General features: G+C 47.4%; 1 protein-coding gene across 2 annotated transcripts in view; it reads right to left on the bottom strand.

The window, feature by feature from the left end:
- PDHX (pyruvate dehydrogenase complex component X) overlaps nt 1-20,903 on the bottom strand; it is a 752,141-nt gene that overhangs the window by 59,467 nt on the left and 671,771 nt on the right. For both annotated transcript variants that reach the window (XM_078684319.1, XM_078684320.1), the window contains exon 10: nt 432-590. In XM_078684319.1, coding sequence (XP_078540445.1) covers nt 432-590 — 159 coding nt within the window. The remainder of the gene's footprint in view (nt 1-431; nt 591-20,903) is intronic.

Below are 20,903 nucleotides of genomic sequence, written 5' to 3'. Positions count from 1 at the left end.
GTGGTGGGGAGTGCTAGTGTAAAGCTCTGCTGCCGCTTTTGTTACAGGGGGCCGGTACTACAGCACTGCTGCAAAACTGGGAAAACACCTTGTGCCCCCTACGGCCAGTCCGGCCATGTGTGCATGTATGCCCTAAATCGCCGACATGCATTACGTTACCGTTTTTAAGATTTTAACTTTAAAAAGATAATGTAGTGCGGGAATTATTAAGGTGATGTCGTTTTGCCCACCTATTCAGCCACCACCCATTTGCCCGCCCCACCACTCTACATAGCTGGCAGCTGCCCTGGCATCTATACACATCAACTTACACAAGCTGCTTCGTAGCTGGCCAGTCTGGCCTTCAGAGCTGCCACTGAATAACCCTAACGCCCAGTACCAGTGCGAACCCTTTGCTTCAAGAGACAACCGCGCCCCCTTCTTAGACCTACCTTTGCGGAAGCAGCGATGTCCTGCACCCCTTTGGCGGCGGCATCTCGGATGATAGGTGTGATGATGCCTCGCTCCGTTGCCACAGCAACAGAGATGTCAACGGAGTGCAGCTGCCGGGGGGCCTCTCCATCCCAAGCCGCATTCACCTCAGGCATTTGCTGCAAAGAGGACAGAAAGGAACAGCTGGTGAGGAGGGCGCGTGGTGGAGGCAATCAGTACCATTTATACACTGAAGAATGGATGTCAAAGATGTCTGCAAATCTTGCAAGCTTCTCAGAAACAGAGCACGACACAGACGACACCTTCAAGGCACTCACAATTACAGAAGGAGGCCCATTGCGAAAAGCCAACAGGCCAATTTGACTGTATGGGCCTTACAACACCCCATCACACAGTCGGGCTGTGCATGAAATGGCAGGGTGAATAATTGTGGTGTTCAGTCCAATTTATTTATTTACAGAATTTTAAATAGTTCAAACCAGGCCACATGGGGCATCAGAGTGTTGCACAAGAAGGGAATGTTCACTGGTTACTACATCAGAGGATAGACAAGTTAATGTAGAGTAAAACAATATAGTTTTGACTTTGCCGTTATTAAACCTATTGACTGAGAATACTGAACGCAAGGGACTACAATGTCGTGCAAAGTTATCATCACTCACTCGCAGCAAATGTAGTTTACCCACACAGCTGACCACGGTACACCCAACATGCTCGAGAGGCAATGGTTATGCTTTCGGTTATTACACTAGATTTACTACCAGGAGAAAGAAAGAGAACTGGGGAGATGGAGAGGACACAGAAGCGACTCCTTGTCAGTCAATCATCAGCTCTCTTCCTATGCCATCGCCAGGACTTCTACCTGTGGCCACACCTCTACCATCAATGACCCTTTGATGGTGGGCCCTATCCCATCCTGGTGTCCATTTGAAACAATGTACGCTGGTCAATGACACCTGGCAAAAACACCAATTGCTAGCCAAGCGCCATACCTTCCTGCTTGTAAACTGGGTGCTCCTAGATGCAGCAGGAGATGAGACGAGCATAGGGGTTACCAGACCACATGGATCAGTTACCAAGCTTTCATCGAGCCAAGAAGCTGGCTGTGCTTCAATGTGTGCCCAAACAGGGAACAGTACTCCCGAAATAACGTCCTAGATTATTCCAGGATAGTGTAAAATACAAATTTGCATACAGTGAGAGCCGCAAAGAAAAGCATTATATAGTCAACAAACACTCTGCCAGAGTATCACAAGAAAAACCTCGACATCTTAAGGAAGAGGTTAGTAATAAGATGAGAAAAATGGGTGGGTGAGGAATATACCCACTAAGCAATCTATCTTCTCAGCAGTAAAAAAATGTAACAGATGAGAAAATAATGGCAAAATGTAACCCGATTTCCCATTTTGTCCCTGGACCTAAAACTCTTGCAGTTAGCACACAGGGGATTCTTTCTTCAGATTCCATGTCTTGAAAGCTCCCAGGGCAGCTGGATGCATCAGACGCTTTTCTACAGCAATTGATCAGTCCAGCGTGAGGTGATAAAACTGATCTATTGGCGACGCATTCACCAAAGATCACCCCTGGAAATGACTAGGGGGTTCTCAAGGGCTCCACCAGCAGTGATGACAACAGCTCAGACTAGGTCTTACTGCTTAAGGAGTCCAGGACACAAACAACGGAACCAAGATCTTAGTAAACAAAGAGATGAATTACAAGAAGGCTGGAGGGGGAATGATGACGAGGAACCCGTATTAAGATACTGTATCAATCTTCACTTCACATCTCACATTATTAAAACAAGTGTAGAGTTTTTAGATGTGAAAGTGTAGATCAAAAATTAAAAGATCTAAACAACTTTGTACAGAAAACCCACTGCTGGGAATGCCACGCTTCATGCCGCTAGTTTGCATCCCAAGCACTTAATAGCTAGCATTCCCTATGGTGAGATTTTAAGATTAAAACGCATCTGTAGTTCTACCATGGATTTTGAACAATGCCTTGTTAGGTTATGTTATGTTATGTTAGATTATATTTCTATAGCGCACGGCTACTCAATAAGAGTGTCCCGGCGCTTTATTTAGGCAGCTCAGTGTAAAAAACATAACACCATAGAACAGAGACAGACAAGGGAAAGAAAGACATCCTAAAGGTTAAAAAGCCAGGTCTTGAGGCTCTTCCTGAACAGGAGCAGATTAGTTGTGCGCCGCAAGGCCAGAGGCAAGGTGTTCCACAACTGAGGGGCCCTCAAACTAAAGGAGCGACCCCCGGTACGGGCCTTCCTCACTCGGGGGACCACGGCCAAAAACAGAGATTCCGACCGCAGAGATCGAACCGGGCGATAAAAGACGAGCCTGCGCTGTAGGTACCTTGCTCCAGAGCCAAAAAGCGCTTTGTGAGCCAGGGTCAACGCCTTAAACATAATTCGCTTCCGGATGGGCAGCCAGTGAAGCGACTGCACCAACCCGGATGCTCTCGCTCGCCTATGGAGGCCGAAGATGGCGCGAGCCGCAGAGTTCTGCACAACCTGCAGCCGCTGCACAAGATAATCCGGAAGACCTAGATAGAGGACGTTGGCATAGTCCAATCTGGAGCCAATTAAGGCTTGCACAGTGATCTTTCCATGCTCTTCTGTGAGCAAAGGCAGGAACTTCCGGAGCATCTTAAGAATGCCAAAACAAGTGCCCGTCAAACCAAGAATATGTGATTTCAGCGTCAGATTATTATCAATCTTAACTCCCAGATTTTTTGCCACCTGGGATGCCTGAGCAGGGGTACACATATCCATTGGCCACCAGGCCAGCCAGTCAGGGTCCAAGGAACAACCAAAGAACAGTACCTCCGATTTGTTGGAATTAGCTTTGAGGCCGTTCTGCTGAAACCAGTTGAAGACCATCCCCAAACAGCTCCGAATGCTCTCTCCATCAAAAGCCTGATCTTTCCTACACGTGAAGAGCAGTTGAGTGTCATCAGCGTAGGACACGATCTGGGCCCCAAAGGACTCCACCAGTGCCGCCAGAGGGGTCATAAAGATGTTAAAAAGAGTCGGGCTCAACACAGAGCCCTGCGGAACTCCGACTCCCAAAGGCGGCATCTTAGCGGAGCTCGGGGAGGCCCAGACCGTTTGTCGGCAGCCCTCAAGGAAAGATGTAAACCAATATAACACCGTCCCTCTCAGACAGATGTCATAGAGTCTGGCGAGGAGCGCCTCATGGGGGACGGTGTCAAAGGCCGCCGACAGATCAAGCATGACAAGCATGGCCTTACCTCCTGAATCCAGTGTCTCCCTAATGACCTCTGACACCTCCAGGAGTGCCGTCTCCGTACTTAAATTAGGGCGGAAACCGGATTGTGAGGGGTGCAGCAGGTCATTCGATTCTAGAAAGCTAGAAAGAACGCCATGGACATGTTTCTCCGTGATTTTAGCCAGTGCCGGGAGGAGGGAAATCGGCCTGTAGTTGGCCAAAACCTCTGCGTCCAACCCAGGCTTCTTGAGGAGCTTACTGACATGATCATAAGATTGAAAGCACGTAGGTACACTGACAAAATACTACAACAGGCTGTTGAAAATGCAAAATTAAGATCTAGAGAAAGCCTTTTCAAATCCAAGGAATCTAGTGAATCAGGTACAGAAATAGATTTGGCCACAGGGGAGGTGATAGCACCAAACGAAAGTCCTAGACTGATAACAACATACAGTAGTGAGGAAAGAAAGATCAGGGCCATTGTAAAGAAGAATTGGCCCATACTGTTAACAGATGCAGTACTCAACCCCAGGCTACCTAGTACTCCCACTATTATATTCAGGAGAGCGAAAAACATGGGTGTAGTGCTAGATAAGAGTAGCTCAGAGATTAGACAAAACACTATGTGGCTTCAACCTGCACAGGGATTCCGTAAATGCACCAGTTGTAGAACCTGCAAATTTGGGGCCAACATCACTCATTATCAAACCCTGTTCAGTATGCAAGATGTGGCTATTTCTGGTAGCTACAACTGCAAAACGGAATTTGCTGTATATGTCTTGACGTGCACCTCTGGCTTAAACTACATCGGTAGCACAAAGCTATAGGTGCATGTCAGTATTTTGCAGCATCTGAGTGCTATTCTGCACAGTGACCCCACTTACCCAGTGGTACAAAAGGGGGTGGTGATGGACGGAGCATCTGAATCAATCAAACACTCACACCCAGTCAAATGATCTGGGTTTAATCCATCACCGTTCTTTAGCCCACTCTGCCACCCCAGTTCAGACATGGCTATATGCTGGCCCGGACTGGTGAGTCCGGGCACCGGGCAATCCCCCGGTCGGCCTGAGGGTTTTGGGGGCCGGTTTTGTGTCTGGGGGCCGATTTTGCCCCCGGCAGCGTGCGTCACGACACTCACTTTGTTCACGGCCGCACTCGCACATCATCCTGTGTCTGACTCACTCTATGCATGCAGGTCACCGTCTGCATCGTGCACGAACACTGTCACTACCCCCCCCCCCCAAGCAAGCACTGCAACTGCAAGCCTCAGTATGTGCATGCAAACCGGGCCGTTACCTAACAATAAACAAATGGAGCGCGCAGAATTATGCCTGCCCCCTCCTCTGCCGCGTCTGCGCGCGGGCCGCGGCGCGCCTCTCTAGGTGCGGCTGGTGTAATTCTCCTCCTTCCCGCATGCGCATTGGCAGGCCTGCGCGTGACTGACGAGATGAGTCTGCAGTCGCGCACGGAGTTGGAGAGTCCCGCCAGGCCCAGGCCCAGGCCCATAAATTAATTTTATTCTAATGGCTGGCTTCTGGCAGTGGACTGGCTACTAGCGCCGCCGCCTAGGCCTAGCCCGACCCCCCTCTGCCACAGTGCCTGTGCCACCGTCCGTGACCCGACACTGACCGACCCCACCACCAACAGCAGTCAGCAGACACTGGACAGCAGGCCGCCGGTGCCGAGGTGAGTGAGTCAGTCAGTTTTAATTTCTGCCCGGCCCTGGCCCCCCCGAGAAACTTGAAAGTAAAGAAGCAGGCAGCGCTGCGCTGTTTGCTTCTCCAGCGCTACGTCACGTGACCACCAGGCCCTGGTGGCAGTGTGGACGTGACTGACTCATAGCTGCCAAGGTTTCAGATTAGTATGTGTGAGTGTGACCAGGATTTTGATAATTTCACTGAAATTATGTGTGACATTTCAACGACTATGAGTGACACTTGCTCGCGGACAAAATAAAGCAGTGAAGAAGAGGGAATCATAAATATCAGAAATAACAATCATTTGAGTAAAGAGAGAGTTTACGTTAGCTGCTAGCTTCACAGCATAAGAAATAATAGTTAAACAACTAATTTATCAGACTGCAGCCAACATTGCACAGCGGGGTGGCAACCCTCACACCTCCAGCCCTCGATGACCGGCTGTTAAGAGGTGCTTCAAAGGTGACTGAGAGGGAGGGGTGGCAACCCTCACACCTCCAGCCCTCGATGACTGGCTGTTAAGAGGTGCTTCCAAGGTGACTGAGAGGGAGGGGCTGCAACTTCAGGAGCAGCGACATCTATTCACATGCAAACAACCCTAAATGTGTCATGTCTCTGCTATTTAGAGGGGGGCTCACACATTCCATTTCTACCCAGGGCCCCAAACATCCGAGACTCGGCCAGATTACACTCCTGATTACACCGAGGCAGCACGTGGTTCTGAGCGTAATTACTGTCACTAAATTGTAAGCAAACCTCGGTTCTTCAAACATGCAGTCTATAATGTAATAAAATAAAGAAATGGCACAATCGCACCCACACTGATTAACAAAGTATGGAGGACAATCAAGTTCAATCAGTTCTCTTAGAGTATCTCCTGTAAGTACTGTACATCACAGTGGGGGATGGCATTTTGGACAGAGAGCCTGTCTTCTCGTTGTCTTGTGCAGGAGGGGGCGAGGAGCCCAAGATGATACTAGAATACTGCATGCCCACCCCTGTGCCCACCCTGGTGGATCCTGTTCCCCCTCCTGTGATGGCTCCTGCCCTCCCCTCAGTGATGGCTCCTGTCCCCCCATGTGGTGGCTCCAGTCCACCCCCCCACCCCCTCCCCCGCCTGTGATGGCTCCAGTCCCCCCCATGTTGTGGCTCCAGTCCACCCCCACCTGTGATGGCTCTTGTCCCCCCCTGTGGTGGATCCTGTCTCCGCCCTGGGTGGCTTCTGTCCCAGTCCTGGAACGCCCCCTGCAGCAAGGGTGACGTTCTTGATGGGCCTCTTCTCAAAAGGGCTCAGCTCAAAATTAATATGGAAAGGTGGGCGAGTAAGTAAGTGAAGGGTTGGGTGAATGGCTGGATGTATTAGTGAAAGGGTGAATGGATGAATGAAAGATTGAATAAATGGATAATGAGAGAGGATGGATGGATTGATGAGTGAGGGAAAGGATGGAGAGAAAATGGTAAATAGCTGGATGTATGGGTGGAAGGGTAGCTGGATGATGGATGAGGGGAAAGCTGGATGAGGGGAAGGATGATGGATGAGGAGAAGGATGGATGGATGGAGGGGAAGGATGGATGGATGAGGAGAAGGATGGATGGATGGATGGATGGAGGGGAAGGGTGGATGAGGAGAAGGATGGATGGATGGATGGATGAGGGGGAAGAATAAATGGATGGGATGGATGGATGGGTGAGGGGAATGATGGATGAAAGGAAGGATGGATGAGAGGAAGGATGGATGGATGGATGAGGGGAAGGATGGATGATGAGGGGAAGGATGGATGGATGAGGGGAAGGATGGATGGATGAGGGGAAGGATGGATGGATGGGTGAGGGGAAGGATGGATGGATGGGTGAGGGGAAGGAAGGATGGATGGGTGAGGGGAAGGAAGGATGGATGGGTGAGGGGATGGATGGATGGATGAGGGGATGGATAGAGGGGAAGGAAGGAGGGATGGGTGGGTGAAAGGATGGATGGATGGATGATGAGGGGAAGAATGGATGATGAGGGGAAGGATGGATGGATGAGGGGAAGGATGGATGGATGAGGGGAAGGATGGATGAGGGGAAGGAAGGATGGATGGGTGAGGGGAAGGAAGGATGGATGGGTGAGGGGAAGGAAGGATGGATGGGTGAGGGGATGGATGGATGGGTGAGGGGATGGATGGATGGGTGAGGGGATGGATAGAGGGGAAGGATGGATGGATGGATGGGTGAGTGAAAGGATGGATGGATGATGAGGGGAAGAATGGATGATGAGGGGATGGAGGATGGATGATGATGAGTGGGTGGGTAGAAGGATGGATGGATGATGAGGGAAAAGGATGGATGGATGATGAGGGAAAAGGATGGATGATGAGGGGAAGGATGGATGATGAGGGGAAGGACAGATGGATGGATGGATGGATGATGGGTGGGTGAAAGGATGGATGGATGGAGAGTTGGTGGATGGATGGATGATGAGTGGGTGGGTGAAAGGATGGATGGATGAGTGGGTGGGTGGATAGTGGGTGGGTGAAAGGATGGATCAGTGGATTGGATGGTGGGTGGGTGAAAGGATGGATGAGTGGGTGGGTGGATGGTTGGGTGGGTGGATGGTTGGGTGGATGATGGGAGGGTAGGTGGATGAGTGAAATGATGGATGGATTGCTGAATTGATAAGTGCAAGGGTGAATGAATGGACGTATGAGTGAAAGGGTGGATGTAAGGATGGATGAGTGAGTGAAAGGGAGGGTAGATGGACAAAAGGTTGAATAGATGTGTGAAGGAGTGAAATGATAGATGGATGAGTGATAGGGTCAATGGATGGATTCATGAGTGGATGAGTAGATAGATGGATGGGTGGATGGATGGATGGAAGGAAGGATGGCTAAGTGAAAGGGTCGATGGAGAGAGAAAGGGAGGATGGGTGGATGACTAAAATAGTGGATGGGTGGAAGGATTAGTAAGTGAAAGGATGGCTGGATTGGTGAAAGGGTAAATGGCTGAATGGATGAGTGAATGGATGGATGGGATGAAGAGTGGATGGATAAGTGTACAGATGGATAGGGTGAAAGGGTGGATGGATGGATAATGGAGGATGAGTGAAAGGATGGATGAGGGGATGGATGAAGGGATGGATGAGTGAAATGATAGATGGAAGGATACATGATGGATAGGTTTGCAAATGGTTGAATATGTTTGGAAATGGCTGGGCTTACTTATATACTATTGCGCGACCTCTGATGTGTCTGTAAAACGTACCTATTGTCCTGAAGTTTTGTCCTGAATTTTGGCCTGCTGTCCTGAATTTGTGTCCTGAATTTTGACCCTTTGTCCTGAATTTTTACACTCACCGTCCTGAATTTGCACCAATGCCAGTTGGTCACCCTACCATAGGGTTTTAACCAAATGCATGTTACATTTTCCTGCCTGAGAAAAAACGTCCAGGATTCGTGCACAACAGGAGTTACTTGTTGAAACACAGCATGTACCGGACGTGACGTTCGATGACCAATGTACAGAACATGCTCGCAAACTTGTGTCTATTTTTGGTGCTCTCTGAAAGAATGCCTAGGAATACATATGACTGGGTGGGTAACCTGATGTTCTTTAAGGTCATCATCTACTGTTTACTGTGCTTTGAAAGTTGATACAATTTAAATATGTAATGAAAAATATGCTGTAAAATTCACCATTTTGGTCTGTCGTTTTTCAAAATTTTCTTGGGGGGAGAACCCCCCCCAAACCCCCCTAGTGGTCGTCGGGCTCGCGCGCTGCGCGCACTCGCTACAAAGTGGACGGGGGCTGGTCTGCTACACGCTGGACGGGGGTTGGTCTTGCAAAATTTGCCAGGGCTGCTTTCAGTTCCCAGTCCGGCCCTGGCTATATGCAAATCAGTCTGACCCTGTGCCTCATGGGAACAGTCCAGCCCGAACTGCCAAGCCATGTCTTCCCTGGACCGGAAACAAGCTTCCGAGGACCGGTTTCTAGCATTCCAGCCGTCTTCAGCCCGGCTTGCTTGAATCCAGTGGCAAAGTGAGCAAGGGACTCACGTCTGAGCATACCCTGCCAAACTTATGGCGGCCAAAAGCGGTACAAAAGGGGGTGGTGATGGACGGAGCATCTGAATCAATCAAACACTCACACCCAGTCAAAAGATCTGGGTTTAATCCATCACCGTTCTTTAGTCCACTCTGCCACCCCAGTTCAGACATGGCTATATACAAATCAGTCTGACCCTGTGCCTCATGGGAACAGTCCAGCCCGAACTGCCAAGCCATGTCTTCCCTGGACCGGAAACAAGCTACCGAGGACCGGTTTCTGGCCCACTTACCCAGTGGCACGTCACTTTAAAAGAAGTCACAATAATTACGTTGCCTGTTTAAAATATTTTGTAGTGGCGTCAGTACCTAAATTGAGTAGGGGTGGAAATCGTAAGCGCCAGCTGAGACAACTGGAAACTAAGATGATCTTGGAGTTCGACAGCAAATGGCCGAATGGGTTGAACAATACTGCAGATATGCACAATTTCCTTTAAGTCCTAGGTTCCCCATTTTTATAATCTAGATCAATCCATTCCCTGATATAGTAATGCAATTGTGGCACCCCCCTTTTCTGATGCTGTATAGGATATTGGGTTCAAATGTATTCGTGAAACTGTCTTAATATATAGGTTCCCTAATATTAAGCACACAAGAAAGTTATTTCCTGTCTAAAATAACTTCTATAACTCTCTAAGTATGTCGAATGTAAATAATATATTGATTACCTCTTTTTGCACTATTTTTACCGATATGAATTTTTAAATGTTATTTATATGCTTTTGACAATTTTATCCAAACATAAGTTTATTATTGTTAACAATATTTATACATATTATCCACCGTACGGTTTGCACTTTTTAAGCTTATTTGCACAATATCACACAGTTTTTCACAGTGAATTAGCTGCTGTTTTGTTATTTGCACTAGTATAACAATTAAGTAGTTTAAGGACTCTGGATGATTTATGAAGTCCTTATAATCTTATGAAGGTAAGGCTTCACATGTGATAAAATCTTTGTGTATTTATACAGGAATATAGCCTAGATTGACCCCAAAAAGATGAAGTCCAAGGGTTGACATTTGTGCAATAGATCGTGAAATATATTTATACTGATATATATATATACTCCGGTATGTAGGCAGCACGAAGTTACCAGTTCAGGCTCGGATTCTCCAACACCTCAGAGCGACTGTCAATTCTGATCATTCATATCCAGTGGCAAGACATGTGAAGTCAGCACATGGGGGTAATTTAAATGTCTTGTCTTACTTTGTAATTGACAGTGTGCCGGTGAATAAAAGGGGCGGAGACAGGGACAAGTCCCTTAGGAGGTTGGAGTCCAAATATATATTGGAGTTAGACACCAAGAGCCCAAATGGTCTCAATATTTGTGAAGATTTGTACCATTATCTCTGAGACTCACTATGAAATCTATGATATGATTTGTTTTGAATGCTTTGCATTATTTGAAATATGGATGTATATACATGAAATGAATTTTATACAAGTACCCTTTGACAGCATCAGGAAATTAGGATTATCTGCTGGTGGTAGGGCGTGGAGAGATTTTGATGTTATCGTGACTCTTATTATAGGGTTATGCTATTATCGGATCTAACCAGGCACTTATCAGCAACCTTGATATGTTGTACTGTATATTGATATATAGTTTTACTGTGTATATATATATATATATTTTTTTTCGGTATAAAGGTCATATATTTTGGTCATATGGATCAATTGTGATGTCAGGTAGCGAACAAGCATTAGCCACTTTAGTATGTTGAATTATGTAATTAAGAGTATACAAGCTTTGATGGTTATGCTGTCCTATATTGCTGCTAGTTCTTTCCTGTATTAGATTCCTCGGCTGGGGAATCTATTGTATTTTTGCACTTAATAGATATGCACTTTACACTTTGCACTTTTTGACACTTTAGCACTTTTTCGGATGTTTTAACCAGTGACAATTTATATATAATCTTTTTAATCATTCAGATGGATTGTTGTTTAGTATATATAGCTCAGAGAAGCCACGATGTCTATGACTATGACTATGTTTATGAAGTATTTGTACAGATAAAATGTATATTGTTTTAATATCGTTACAGTATACAAATGTCGGAATCGGATGGTTTCTCTATGAGAAATGTAACGTGGGCATATATAAAACTGTATTTGAACAGTAAGAATGGGTGGCCTTTGGTTACAAGCCGAGAGGTCGAAAACATTATGTTTTGAAATCAGTCTGTCTGCTATGTTTACTAAAACATACAATACGGTCACATGGTACAGACTTAAGTGCTTTGATTGGTGAATTGCCATTTTTTAAACTGGTGTGGTGTGCAATGGCAAACACTCGTTATTTCCGGTGAACAAGGCGACAGGGTCGCCGAAACGCGTCCGGTCTAGGGCACTACTGCTGCACTTTATGAAGAAAAAATAAATAAAGAAGATACCAATTTTGCTACCCGAGACTGTTGTCCGTTCTTTCTCCGTGAGGGTGCTGCGTTCCGCGGTGTCTTTTGGAGCGGTGGTTTATATTTATTTATATATTTATATATATATATATATATATATATATATATATATATATATATATATATTGATTTTCTTTGCACAAAGCTCTATATTTCCTATTTTTAAAAAAACAATGTTTTTTTACGGAATTATGCATTGATACATAATAGTGATTCAACGCGATACAATGTACGATAATGTATAAGGCACACATAGAGTCCATAGTATTGCCTCACTTTCCATGGTCACATGACCAAACGTGTTGTTGGTGGGAGTGCACTTCAAAGCATTTAAAAACAAACTATGTTCACTGTGACCGGTGTGTGAACAAGGGTTCCAGGGCTCGAAACGTGTCACTGTTGTAACTTGGCCAACTAAAAGAACATCTTGCCTGATCTACGTGGTCTGTCTCCTTCTTCGCCGGTTTGTGACAGCTGGAGGTTGCTGGAGTGTTATTCCATTGGATATATATATATTAGAAAAAACGCTACAGAAGATAGTTTCTTTCATACTGGGTGCTTCTTCATGCAGATTTCTAATGTCGAAAGCCTCCCATAGCAATACCGGTCACAGGAGAAGGGTCTGTAACAGACAATTGCATTCACTATAGTAGCAGCACATGTTGTCCTACCACTCTGTCAAATTTAATAACAAAAGCCTGACGGTGAACCCTTCTTGTTATCAGCACCTGACTTCCTTTCTCCTCAAATATTTGTCTTCCCCTCAAGTTCCAATCGGGGTTTGTGTGCACACAGTTTGGCACCCACCGTAACTGTGCCTATTCCCTAAGGAACTAGATTCAACTAAACAACCGCAAAGGTGCACCACCAGATACTTCAAAGAACAATATTTATAAATATAATCTATCACGAAAGATGATGTTCTCTTGTCTTTCTTTATTTTCAATATTGAACACCAAACAGCCGACGCGTTTCGTCCACAAGGGACTTCTTCAGGGCTTATTTTTTGAAAGAGAATAATTCCAAATGAATCCTCAATGGAAAAGCACCAATACAGCTCCTAATACTAAGTTACTTGCTCAAAGATATTGAAGGTATTTACTCAAATGTTCAAGCGTGACTGATCATCACGCAAACTGTGAATAATACGGATATGTTGTGTTTATGTGCTAGCTCTATTGAGATCTTGCCACGGATTGAAACTGGGTTTGTAAGAGATCGGGATAACCTATCTTTTCTTAAGATGTCCTCTAGTTATCCAACACTGGGGGTTAATCGAGCAAAAAGTGCGATGGCGACCTGTCCGGTCGATCGTAATAAATCGTTCCGTCAGAAAGTAAGTACAGAGAGCCCTCGCTTCCACCGTAATCCGTATTTCGAAGTACCTAACCTCTGTCAAATTAAACCTCCCACGCTCGCTGGAATCAGGACTGCAATGTTTGGTAATAGTATCAAGTGACGGCCAAGTTGCAGCTCAACAAATCCCAGCATGTGTCCCTCCTTCCAAGTACTCAGAGAGATGCCCACCATGTACAATGACCTGGATCCTTTCTGGAGGTTCTCCCTAAGCCCATTTGCAATGTACTTTAGAGAAAACAAAGACCCAATAGGAGATTCCCCGTTCTAGCACACATTGGATTTTCTGCACAGAGTAACCTCCACTGAGATCTTCATAAGTCTGCCTATGGAAGTTTCCTCTAAGTGAACATAAACAGCACTCTTGAGATGCAGTAAATGAAAAAGTTGCCTCCCCCACCCTGTAGCTGTACATAGGGGTGAACAGAGAAATGTTTCCTCAAGATGGAATACTGAACAATATTCAACAGAAAAGAAGGGTGAACCCTTGTGAGGAGGATACAGACCAGCTCACTGAGATTCCAGAGGGAGGCTGTGCTTCCCTATCTTTCTTTCAAAAATCTTTATTTCGATCACTGATCATAAAAGATACATAACAATATATACAGTTAAAAACTTATTAAACCAGTGTGATCCAATAGTTAAGATATTTGAGTTTAAATACATATAAAACAATAGATACAAATCGATTTGGTGAGAACCGTTATACCAGTCTTTTCATAGCTCAGCTGCGGATGAACCACAATGACGTCAGAAATTTTGAAATTGCAAAAACCACAGTGGGAGAAAGGTCTGATTTTAAAACTCTGTAGGCAGTTTGGTAAGATCTAAATCCCAGGTTCCTAAGTAGCGGGACTAACCAGTATTTCCTGCTCCGCTCGTAGCCCCTGCAGAAGAAGACCGCGTGCACGTCATCCTCCTTCGGGTGTGCACACATTGGGCAAGATGATACGGTGGAGCAGGATTTCCAGGACGCTGTAAATGAAGCTAGTGGAAGGCATCCATATCGCCACTGTAAAAACAATTTCCTCGTTAATGGAGGAGCGATCTCATCTAGAGTTTTTTCGAGGAAATAGGAGTCTTTCACTTTCAGAAATAAGTTTGTCAAGGACCCCTCTCGAGTGTCATTAGTGGCTTTTGTGAGCATCAAAGCATAGTAAGCACTCACAATTACCTTTTTTGGAATCCTGGTACATGAGATCGAAGGGTCCGTCCATAATTCCGGGTAGCCCAATTCCTCGAACCTCCCCTTTACATACATTAGCCACGGAATCTTCTTTATGTTCCGTAGTTCCAGGAATTCCTGTAATTCCTCTCTATAGTTTACAAGATCTGGGCTACTCCACAAACGCCTCCAGAATGTTAAGGGTTTAAGTCCTAGCTCCTCTGTTATGGGTTTAATGCCCAGATCTAATCTAAGGGGTAGTAATGGAGTGCTCTGGGGGAGGGCAGCTACTTGTCTCAAAAATTTGTTTTCCGTGGACTGTAGCTTTGAATGTTGGATGTGGCCCCACAACTCACCCCCGTATGTAACCCCCGCCCGGGCTTGAAAGATGAAAGAGCTTCCCTATCTATCTCAGCAAATCTAATGACGAGAAGAAACTCTTTAACAAAGCGTACGCAAAGTATTTTGGTTCAAATGAAGGCTTCATTGTAAAGGGAAGAACCAGATTAAGATTCTTTTTAGAGAAAACAAAAGGTCTAGGTGAGAATTATTCTGAGTTCCATCACCTAATGAAGTAACTCGGCCATTGGTCTCATTCTTGTATATGGTGATGTAACTCCTAAGGGATTTAATATCCTTATAATGTACGACAGAGGATAGGTTAGCCATACAAAAACTACATAGACCATCACTGGTGATTTAAATGCAACATGGTTAGACCAAGTGCCCCACGCTTGTGATCTCTTAATTAAATTTCCTTTGGGCCCTTTACGATGATTTACCAGAAGCATTCCTGGACTCAAACCTGGGGTATATGAGAGGGTAGGGACATACATGCTTGGACAGAAAGCAGTGTCGCTGAATGCTGCTGGCACTTAGCGTTGTAAATAGGTCACAGCACATTATACACGTGCAGGCACATATACACTTTAGCCCAAGACAAAGATAAATCGTCAGCAGATTTGAAAAGTACACTACACTGAACAGGCAGGAGGTAGGAAAGGGAACACAAAAGGGAACACAAAAATGTCTACTCCTTAACGGACAGTCTAACTGAAACATTACAACACCTCAAATATCTGTCAAGAACCCATCCTGCAAAAATACCAATCTGCATTAAATGACTTGTCATAATTGGCAAACTGACATCTGACTCAATTATTTCTTGGTTTACAGTCTTTTTAACACAGGCAAAAGCGGACTAGTGCAATTGTTTTTATCCTTTTCATTCATATACCGCATCTCTTAGTCCAATTAAACATCTATAATATGAGGTATAGGAAGTGTCTTTTTTCAGAGCCTGGCAACACTTCAACCCCCACCTAAGATCTGGCACCCACCGATCAGCTCATCAGACACCTCAAATTCAGTGAAACGAACATGACAGTGATTCGAAACAGGTTTAATAACCCCAGGCTGTGGCGCAGGCTGGGGTATCAGCAGAGGTGGGACCGGGGTGGGGTTTCAGCACAGGTGGGACCGGTGTGGGGTTTCAGCACAGGTGGGACCGGTGTGGGGTTTCAGCACAGGTGGGACCGGGGTGGGGTGGGGTATCAGCACAGGTGGGACAGGGGTGGGGTTTCATCAGAGGTGGGACTGAGGTGGAGTTTCATCAGAGGTGGGGTTGGGGTGGGGTTTCAGCAAGGAGGGACCGAGGTGGGGTTTCATCAGAAGTGGGACCGTGGTGCGGTTTCAGCAGAGGTGGGACCGGGGTGGGTTTTCAGCAAGGAGGGACCGGGGTGGGGTTTCATCAGAGGTGGGAACGTGGTGCGGTTTCAACAGAGGTGGGACCGGGGTGGGGTTTCATCAGAGGTGGGACCGGGTTGGGGTTTCATCAGAGGTGGGATTGAGGTGGGGTTTCATCAGAGGTGGGACCGGGGTGGGGTTTCATCAGAGGTGGGACCGGGGTGGGGTTTCAGCAGAGGTGGGACCGGGGTGGGGTTTCATCAGAGGTGAGACTGGGGTGGGGTTTCATAAGAGGTGGGGTTGGGGTGGGGTTTCAGCAAGGAGGGACCGAGGTGGGGTTTCATCAGAGGTGGGACCGTGGTGCGGTTTCAGCAGAGGTGGAACCGGGGTAGGGTTTCAGCAAGGAGGGACCGGGGTGGGGTTTCATCAGAGGTGGGACTGTGGTGCGGTTCCAACAGAGGTGGGACCGGGGTGGGGTTTCAGCAGAGGTGGGACCGGGGTGGGGTTTCAGCAGAGGTGGGACCGGGGTGGGGTTTCAGCAGAGGTGGGACCGGGGTGGGGTTTCAGCAGAGGTGGGGTGGGGTTTCAGCAAGGAGGGACCGAGGTGGGGTTTCATTAGAGGTGGGACCGTAGTGGTGTTTCAGCAGAGGTGGGACCGGGGTGGGGTTTCATCAGAGGTGGGACCGAGGTGGGGTTTCAACAGAGGTGGGACCGGGGTGGGGTTTCAGCAGAGGTGGGACAGGGGTGGGGTTTCAGCAGAGGTGGGACAGGGGTGGGGTTTCAGCAGAGGTGGGACCGGGGTGGGGTTTCAGCAGAGGTGGGACCGGGGTGGGGTTTCAGCAGAGGTGGGACCGGGGTGGGGTTTCAGCAGAGGTGGGACCGGGGTGGGGTTTCATCAGAGGTGGGACCGGGGTGGTGTTTCATCAGAGGTGGGACCGGGGTGGGGTTTCATCAGAGGTGGGACCGGGCTGGTGTTTAGGCAGAGGTGGGACCGTGGTTGCGTTTCAGCAGAGGTGGGGCCGTGGTGGTGTTTCAGCAGAGGTGGGACCGTGGTGGGGTTTTATCAGACGTGGGACCGGGGTGGGGTTTCAGCAGAGGTGGGACCGGGATGGGGTTTCATCAGAGGTGGGGTTTCAGCAAGGAGGGACTGAGGTGGGGTTTCAGCAGAGGAGGGATCGTGGTGGGGTTTCATCAGAGGAGGGACTGGGGTGGGGTTTCAGCAGAGGTGGGGCAGTGGTGGTATTTCAGCAGAGTTGGGACTGGGGTGGGGTTTTAGCAGAGGTGGGATCGGGGTGGGGTTTCATCAGAGGTGGGATCGGGTGGGGTTTCATCAGAGGTGGGACCGGGGTGGTGTTTCAACAGAGGTGGGACTGGGGTGGGGCTTTAGCAGAGGTGGGATCGGGGTGGGGGTTTCATCAGAGGTGGGACCGGGGTGGGGTTTCAACAGAGGTGGGACAGGGGTGGGGTTTCATCAGAGGTGGGAGCAGGGTGGGGTTTCAGCAGAGGTGGGACTGGGGTGGGGTTTTAGCAGAGGTAGGATCAGAGTGGGGTTTCATCAGAGGTGGGACCGGGGCGGGGTTTCATCAGAGGTGGGACCGGGGTGGTGTTTAGGCAGAGGTGGGACCGTGGTTGCGTTTCAGCAGAGGTGGGGCCGGGGTGGTGTTTCAGCAGAGGTGGGACCGGGGTGGTGTCTCAGCAGAGGTGGGACCGGGGTGGGGTTTCAACAGCGGTGGGACCGGGGTGGGGTTTCAACAGAGGTGGGACCGGGGTGGGGTTTCATCAGAGGTGGGACCGGGGTGGGGTTTCATCAGAGGTGGGACCGGGGTGGTGTTTCAGCAGAGGTGAGACCGGGATGGGGTTTCATCAGAGGTGGGACTGGGGTGGGGTTTCATCAGAGGTGGGGTTTCAGCAAGGAGGGACCGGGGTGGGGTTTCAGCAGAGGTGGGACCGTGGTGCGGTTTCAGCAGAGGTGGGACCGGGGTGGGGTTTCAGCAGTTTCTCCCAGGCTACTGAGGTACTCCTTTAGAATGAATTAAGTACAAAAAATAGTACATTAAAATCAGTTTAGATCATGGACACAATAATGTTAGGTTAAGAGTATTTGTGAAGCGCACTATCACACAGGGGAGTATCCTGGCACATTCTGCTGTGGTTCTACCTTTGAAATATCCTTTGATCATTCTCTGATGGGTACATTGCAATTATTGCCTATACATAGCAGGACAGCAAGAAACACACCACTCCTTTTATGGGATTTTACACACTCGCTGCTTAAACTTGCTAGTGACAATCACCTTTTGTGAAAGATCCTGGAGAAAGGACTTTGACCCTCTAATGAAAGCGCATTATCGGGATGCAGTAAAGACCTACCACAGGGCAATTCACATTGAACGTGCAGCATTTTATGCTCTAAAAATTAAGAATAGTATTAATCCCGCGAATCGCAAATCTATTGTGTCAGATTTTAAAAATCAGAAGGAGACGGCTGGCCCACTAATTTCCTCGAGTCAGCAATGTGAGGAACTTGCCTTATTCTTTTTTTAAAAGATAGAAGACATCTACAAAGGCTCCCTATGACTGCTCTGGACTGCCCTGAAATACTCAGCAATAGGACAATGAACACCTTAGAGGTATTTCCTCAGATGGAGCAGTACCGGTTATTTGCCCTTTGTGCAAAAATCAAATCAGGCTCATCGGCCGAGCCTCTGAAACCTGACCACTTTAGGAGAATTTGACCTACTATTTATCCCTCTCTTGGCCAAGTGATTAATAAATCACTCAGTCAAGCGATCGTTCCTACAGCATGGAAACAGGCCAGAGTACTGCCTTTGCTTAAAACCCTCCCTGGATGCCAAAACAAATGGAGACTTTCAGGCCAATTTCATTGCTCCCCTGGACTGCTAAAATTGTGGAAGCATACATTAATTCCATTCTTTCGGGCCACCTGACCAGCAATAATATACTTGACCCCTCGCAAAATGGATTCCGTGCTGGCCATGGTACGGAGTCAGCGTTTTTGACGGTACAAGAACATCTCTGGGCAGCACTGGACGCAGGACAGACGTCGGCACTGATCCTTTTGGATCTCAGTGCCGCTTTCGATACGGTGTCCCATGCCATCTTGCTGCGTCGGTTAAAAGAGGCAGGTATCTGTGGCCTTGCTTTGAAGTGGCTTGCGTCAGTTCTTGCAGACAGGTCTTACCAGGTGACTGCTCCCCCTTTTTCTTCATCGACATTTCCCATCAAGCACGGAGTACCACAGGGTTCATCTTTGAGTCCTCTGCTCTTTAATTTATATGTACAACCTTTGGCTGTTTTGGCCAAGAGCAGAGGGCTGATGGTGGTCTCCTACGCCGATGACACGCAGCTGGTGGTGGCACTTTCTAGTAACTCTAGGGACAACGCCGCTAAGTTCCAAGGTGATCTTGCGGCAGTTGCTGGCTGGATGACAGCCAACTGCCTCCAGCTGAATGCTAGTAAGTCGGAGGTGTTGCTGGTGGGAAAGGACCATGGGTTATGGAATGAGCACTGGTGGCCCAGGAATCTAGGTACCCCCCCCCCCTCCTAAACAAGTGGTAAAGAACTTGGGGGTCTGGATGGACTCTTCGCTTAGTCTCCAGACTCAAATATAGAAGGTAGCTGGCACCTGTTTCGGTCTCCTCTGTGGGCTGAGACCTATCCTGGGCTTCTTCGATGCTCCGACCAGACAGCTTATTATTCGGGCACTGATTATTTCTAGGCTTGATTATGTAAACTCTCTGTACCTAGGGGTAAACAAGGCAGAAGTGCTAATATTACAGAGAGTTCAGAATGCCGCAGTGAGAGCTCTTCTGGGCTTGCGTAGAGTCTGCTCAGTGTCTGGCAGTTTTCGCCGTCTTCATTGGCTGCCTGTGGCTCAAAGGATTGAGTTTAAAGCACTCTGTATAACTTTTAAAATTCTGAAGCTTGGATCCCCTAGCTCACTGATAGATTTGCTTTCGTTCTATCTTCCCCCCGCCAGCTTCGCTCCATTGGCCAACATTTGCTGCAGGTCCCCGCGTCAGGAAAGTTCGAGCTGGAGGTCGTTACTTCCGTTATAGAGCGGCTGTTCTTTGGAATTCTCTGCCCCCTCACATTCGTGGCCTTGACAATCTCACTCATTTTAGGAGAGCTATTAAAACCTTTCTTTTTCCTACTGTGTAAACCCTCTTCTGTATCTTGCTGCTGTTTTGCTTTTAGCGCCGGGACGCCGCTGTCGCGCTCAATAAATGTTTTAAATAAATAAATAAATAACATATTTTGAACGTGTTCTCCTAACACTAGTCAGAACTCATCTACAAAGATCTGGACACATGACCTCAAGGTCTAGAACGTATGCAATAAAGTGTCAATTCCATGAATAATAATTACTGAGCAAAGGGCAAACCTTGTGGGGAGTGGAAGGGATGACAAGGTGTACATGATCTCATGCTATTGGAGGAACAATGGGGAAGGCAAGGACTACTGGGGTGCATAGACAATGTAGGAAAAACTGTAGCGATAGTGCATACGCTAGAACATTCATTTCTAACAATAATTAGAACTGCTGATACCCACAAGTTTAGAGAGTGATTGTGGCAGATGTACTAGACCTCTAACACAGTCAGATGCTTTAAAAGAAATCTGGATGGAGGGAGTGCTACTATCAAGAGCAAAAGAGGAGGCCGGCCATGATGTGTCTGGATGTTTCCAATTCTGAAGCATCAGTGAAACATGACAGGTGAAAAATGAAGTAGCAGATTAATACCAATGCTGAAGTGGCCCCGCTGTGCATTAGTGTTGTGGTTCCTGGCATTGG

The sequence above is a fragment of the Lissotriton helveticus genome, chromosome 3_2 (assembly GCF_964261635.1).
Source record: "Lissotriton helveticus chromosome 3_2, aLisHel1.1, whole genome shotgun sequence".
Taxonomy (NCBI): domain Eukaryota; kingdom Metazoa; phylum Chordata; class Amphibia; order Caudata; family Salamandridae; genus Lissotriton; species Lissotriton helveticus.
Note: the sequence above shows the minus strand (reverse complement) of the source record. Positions and strands in the feature narration are given on the sequence as shown.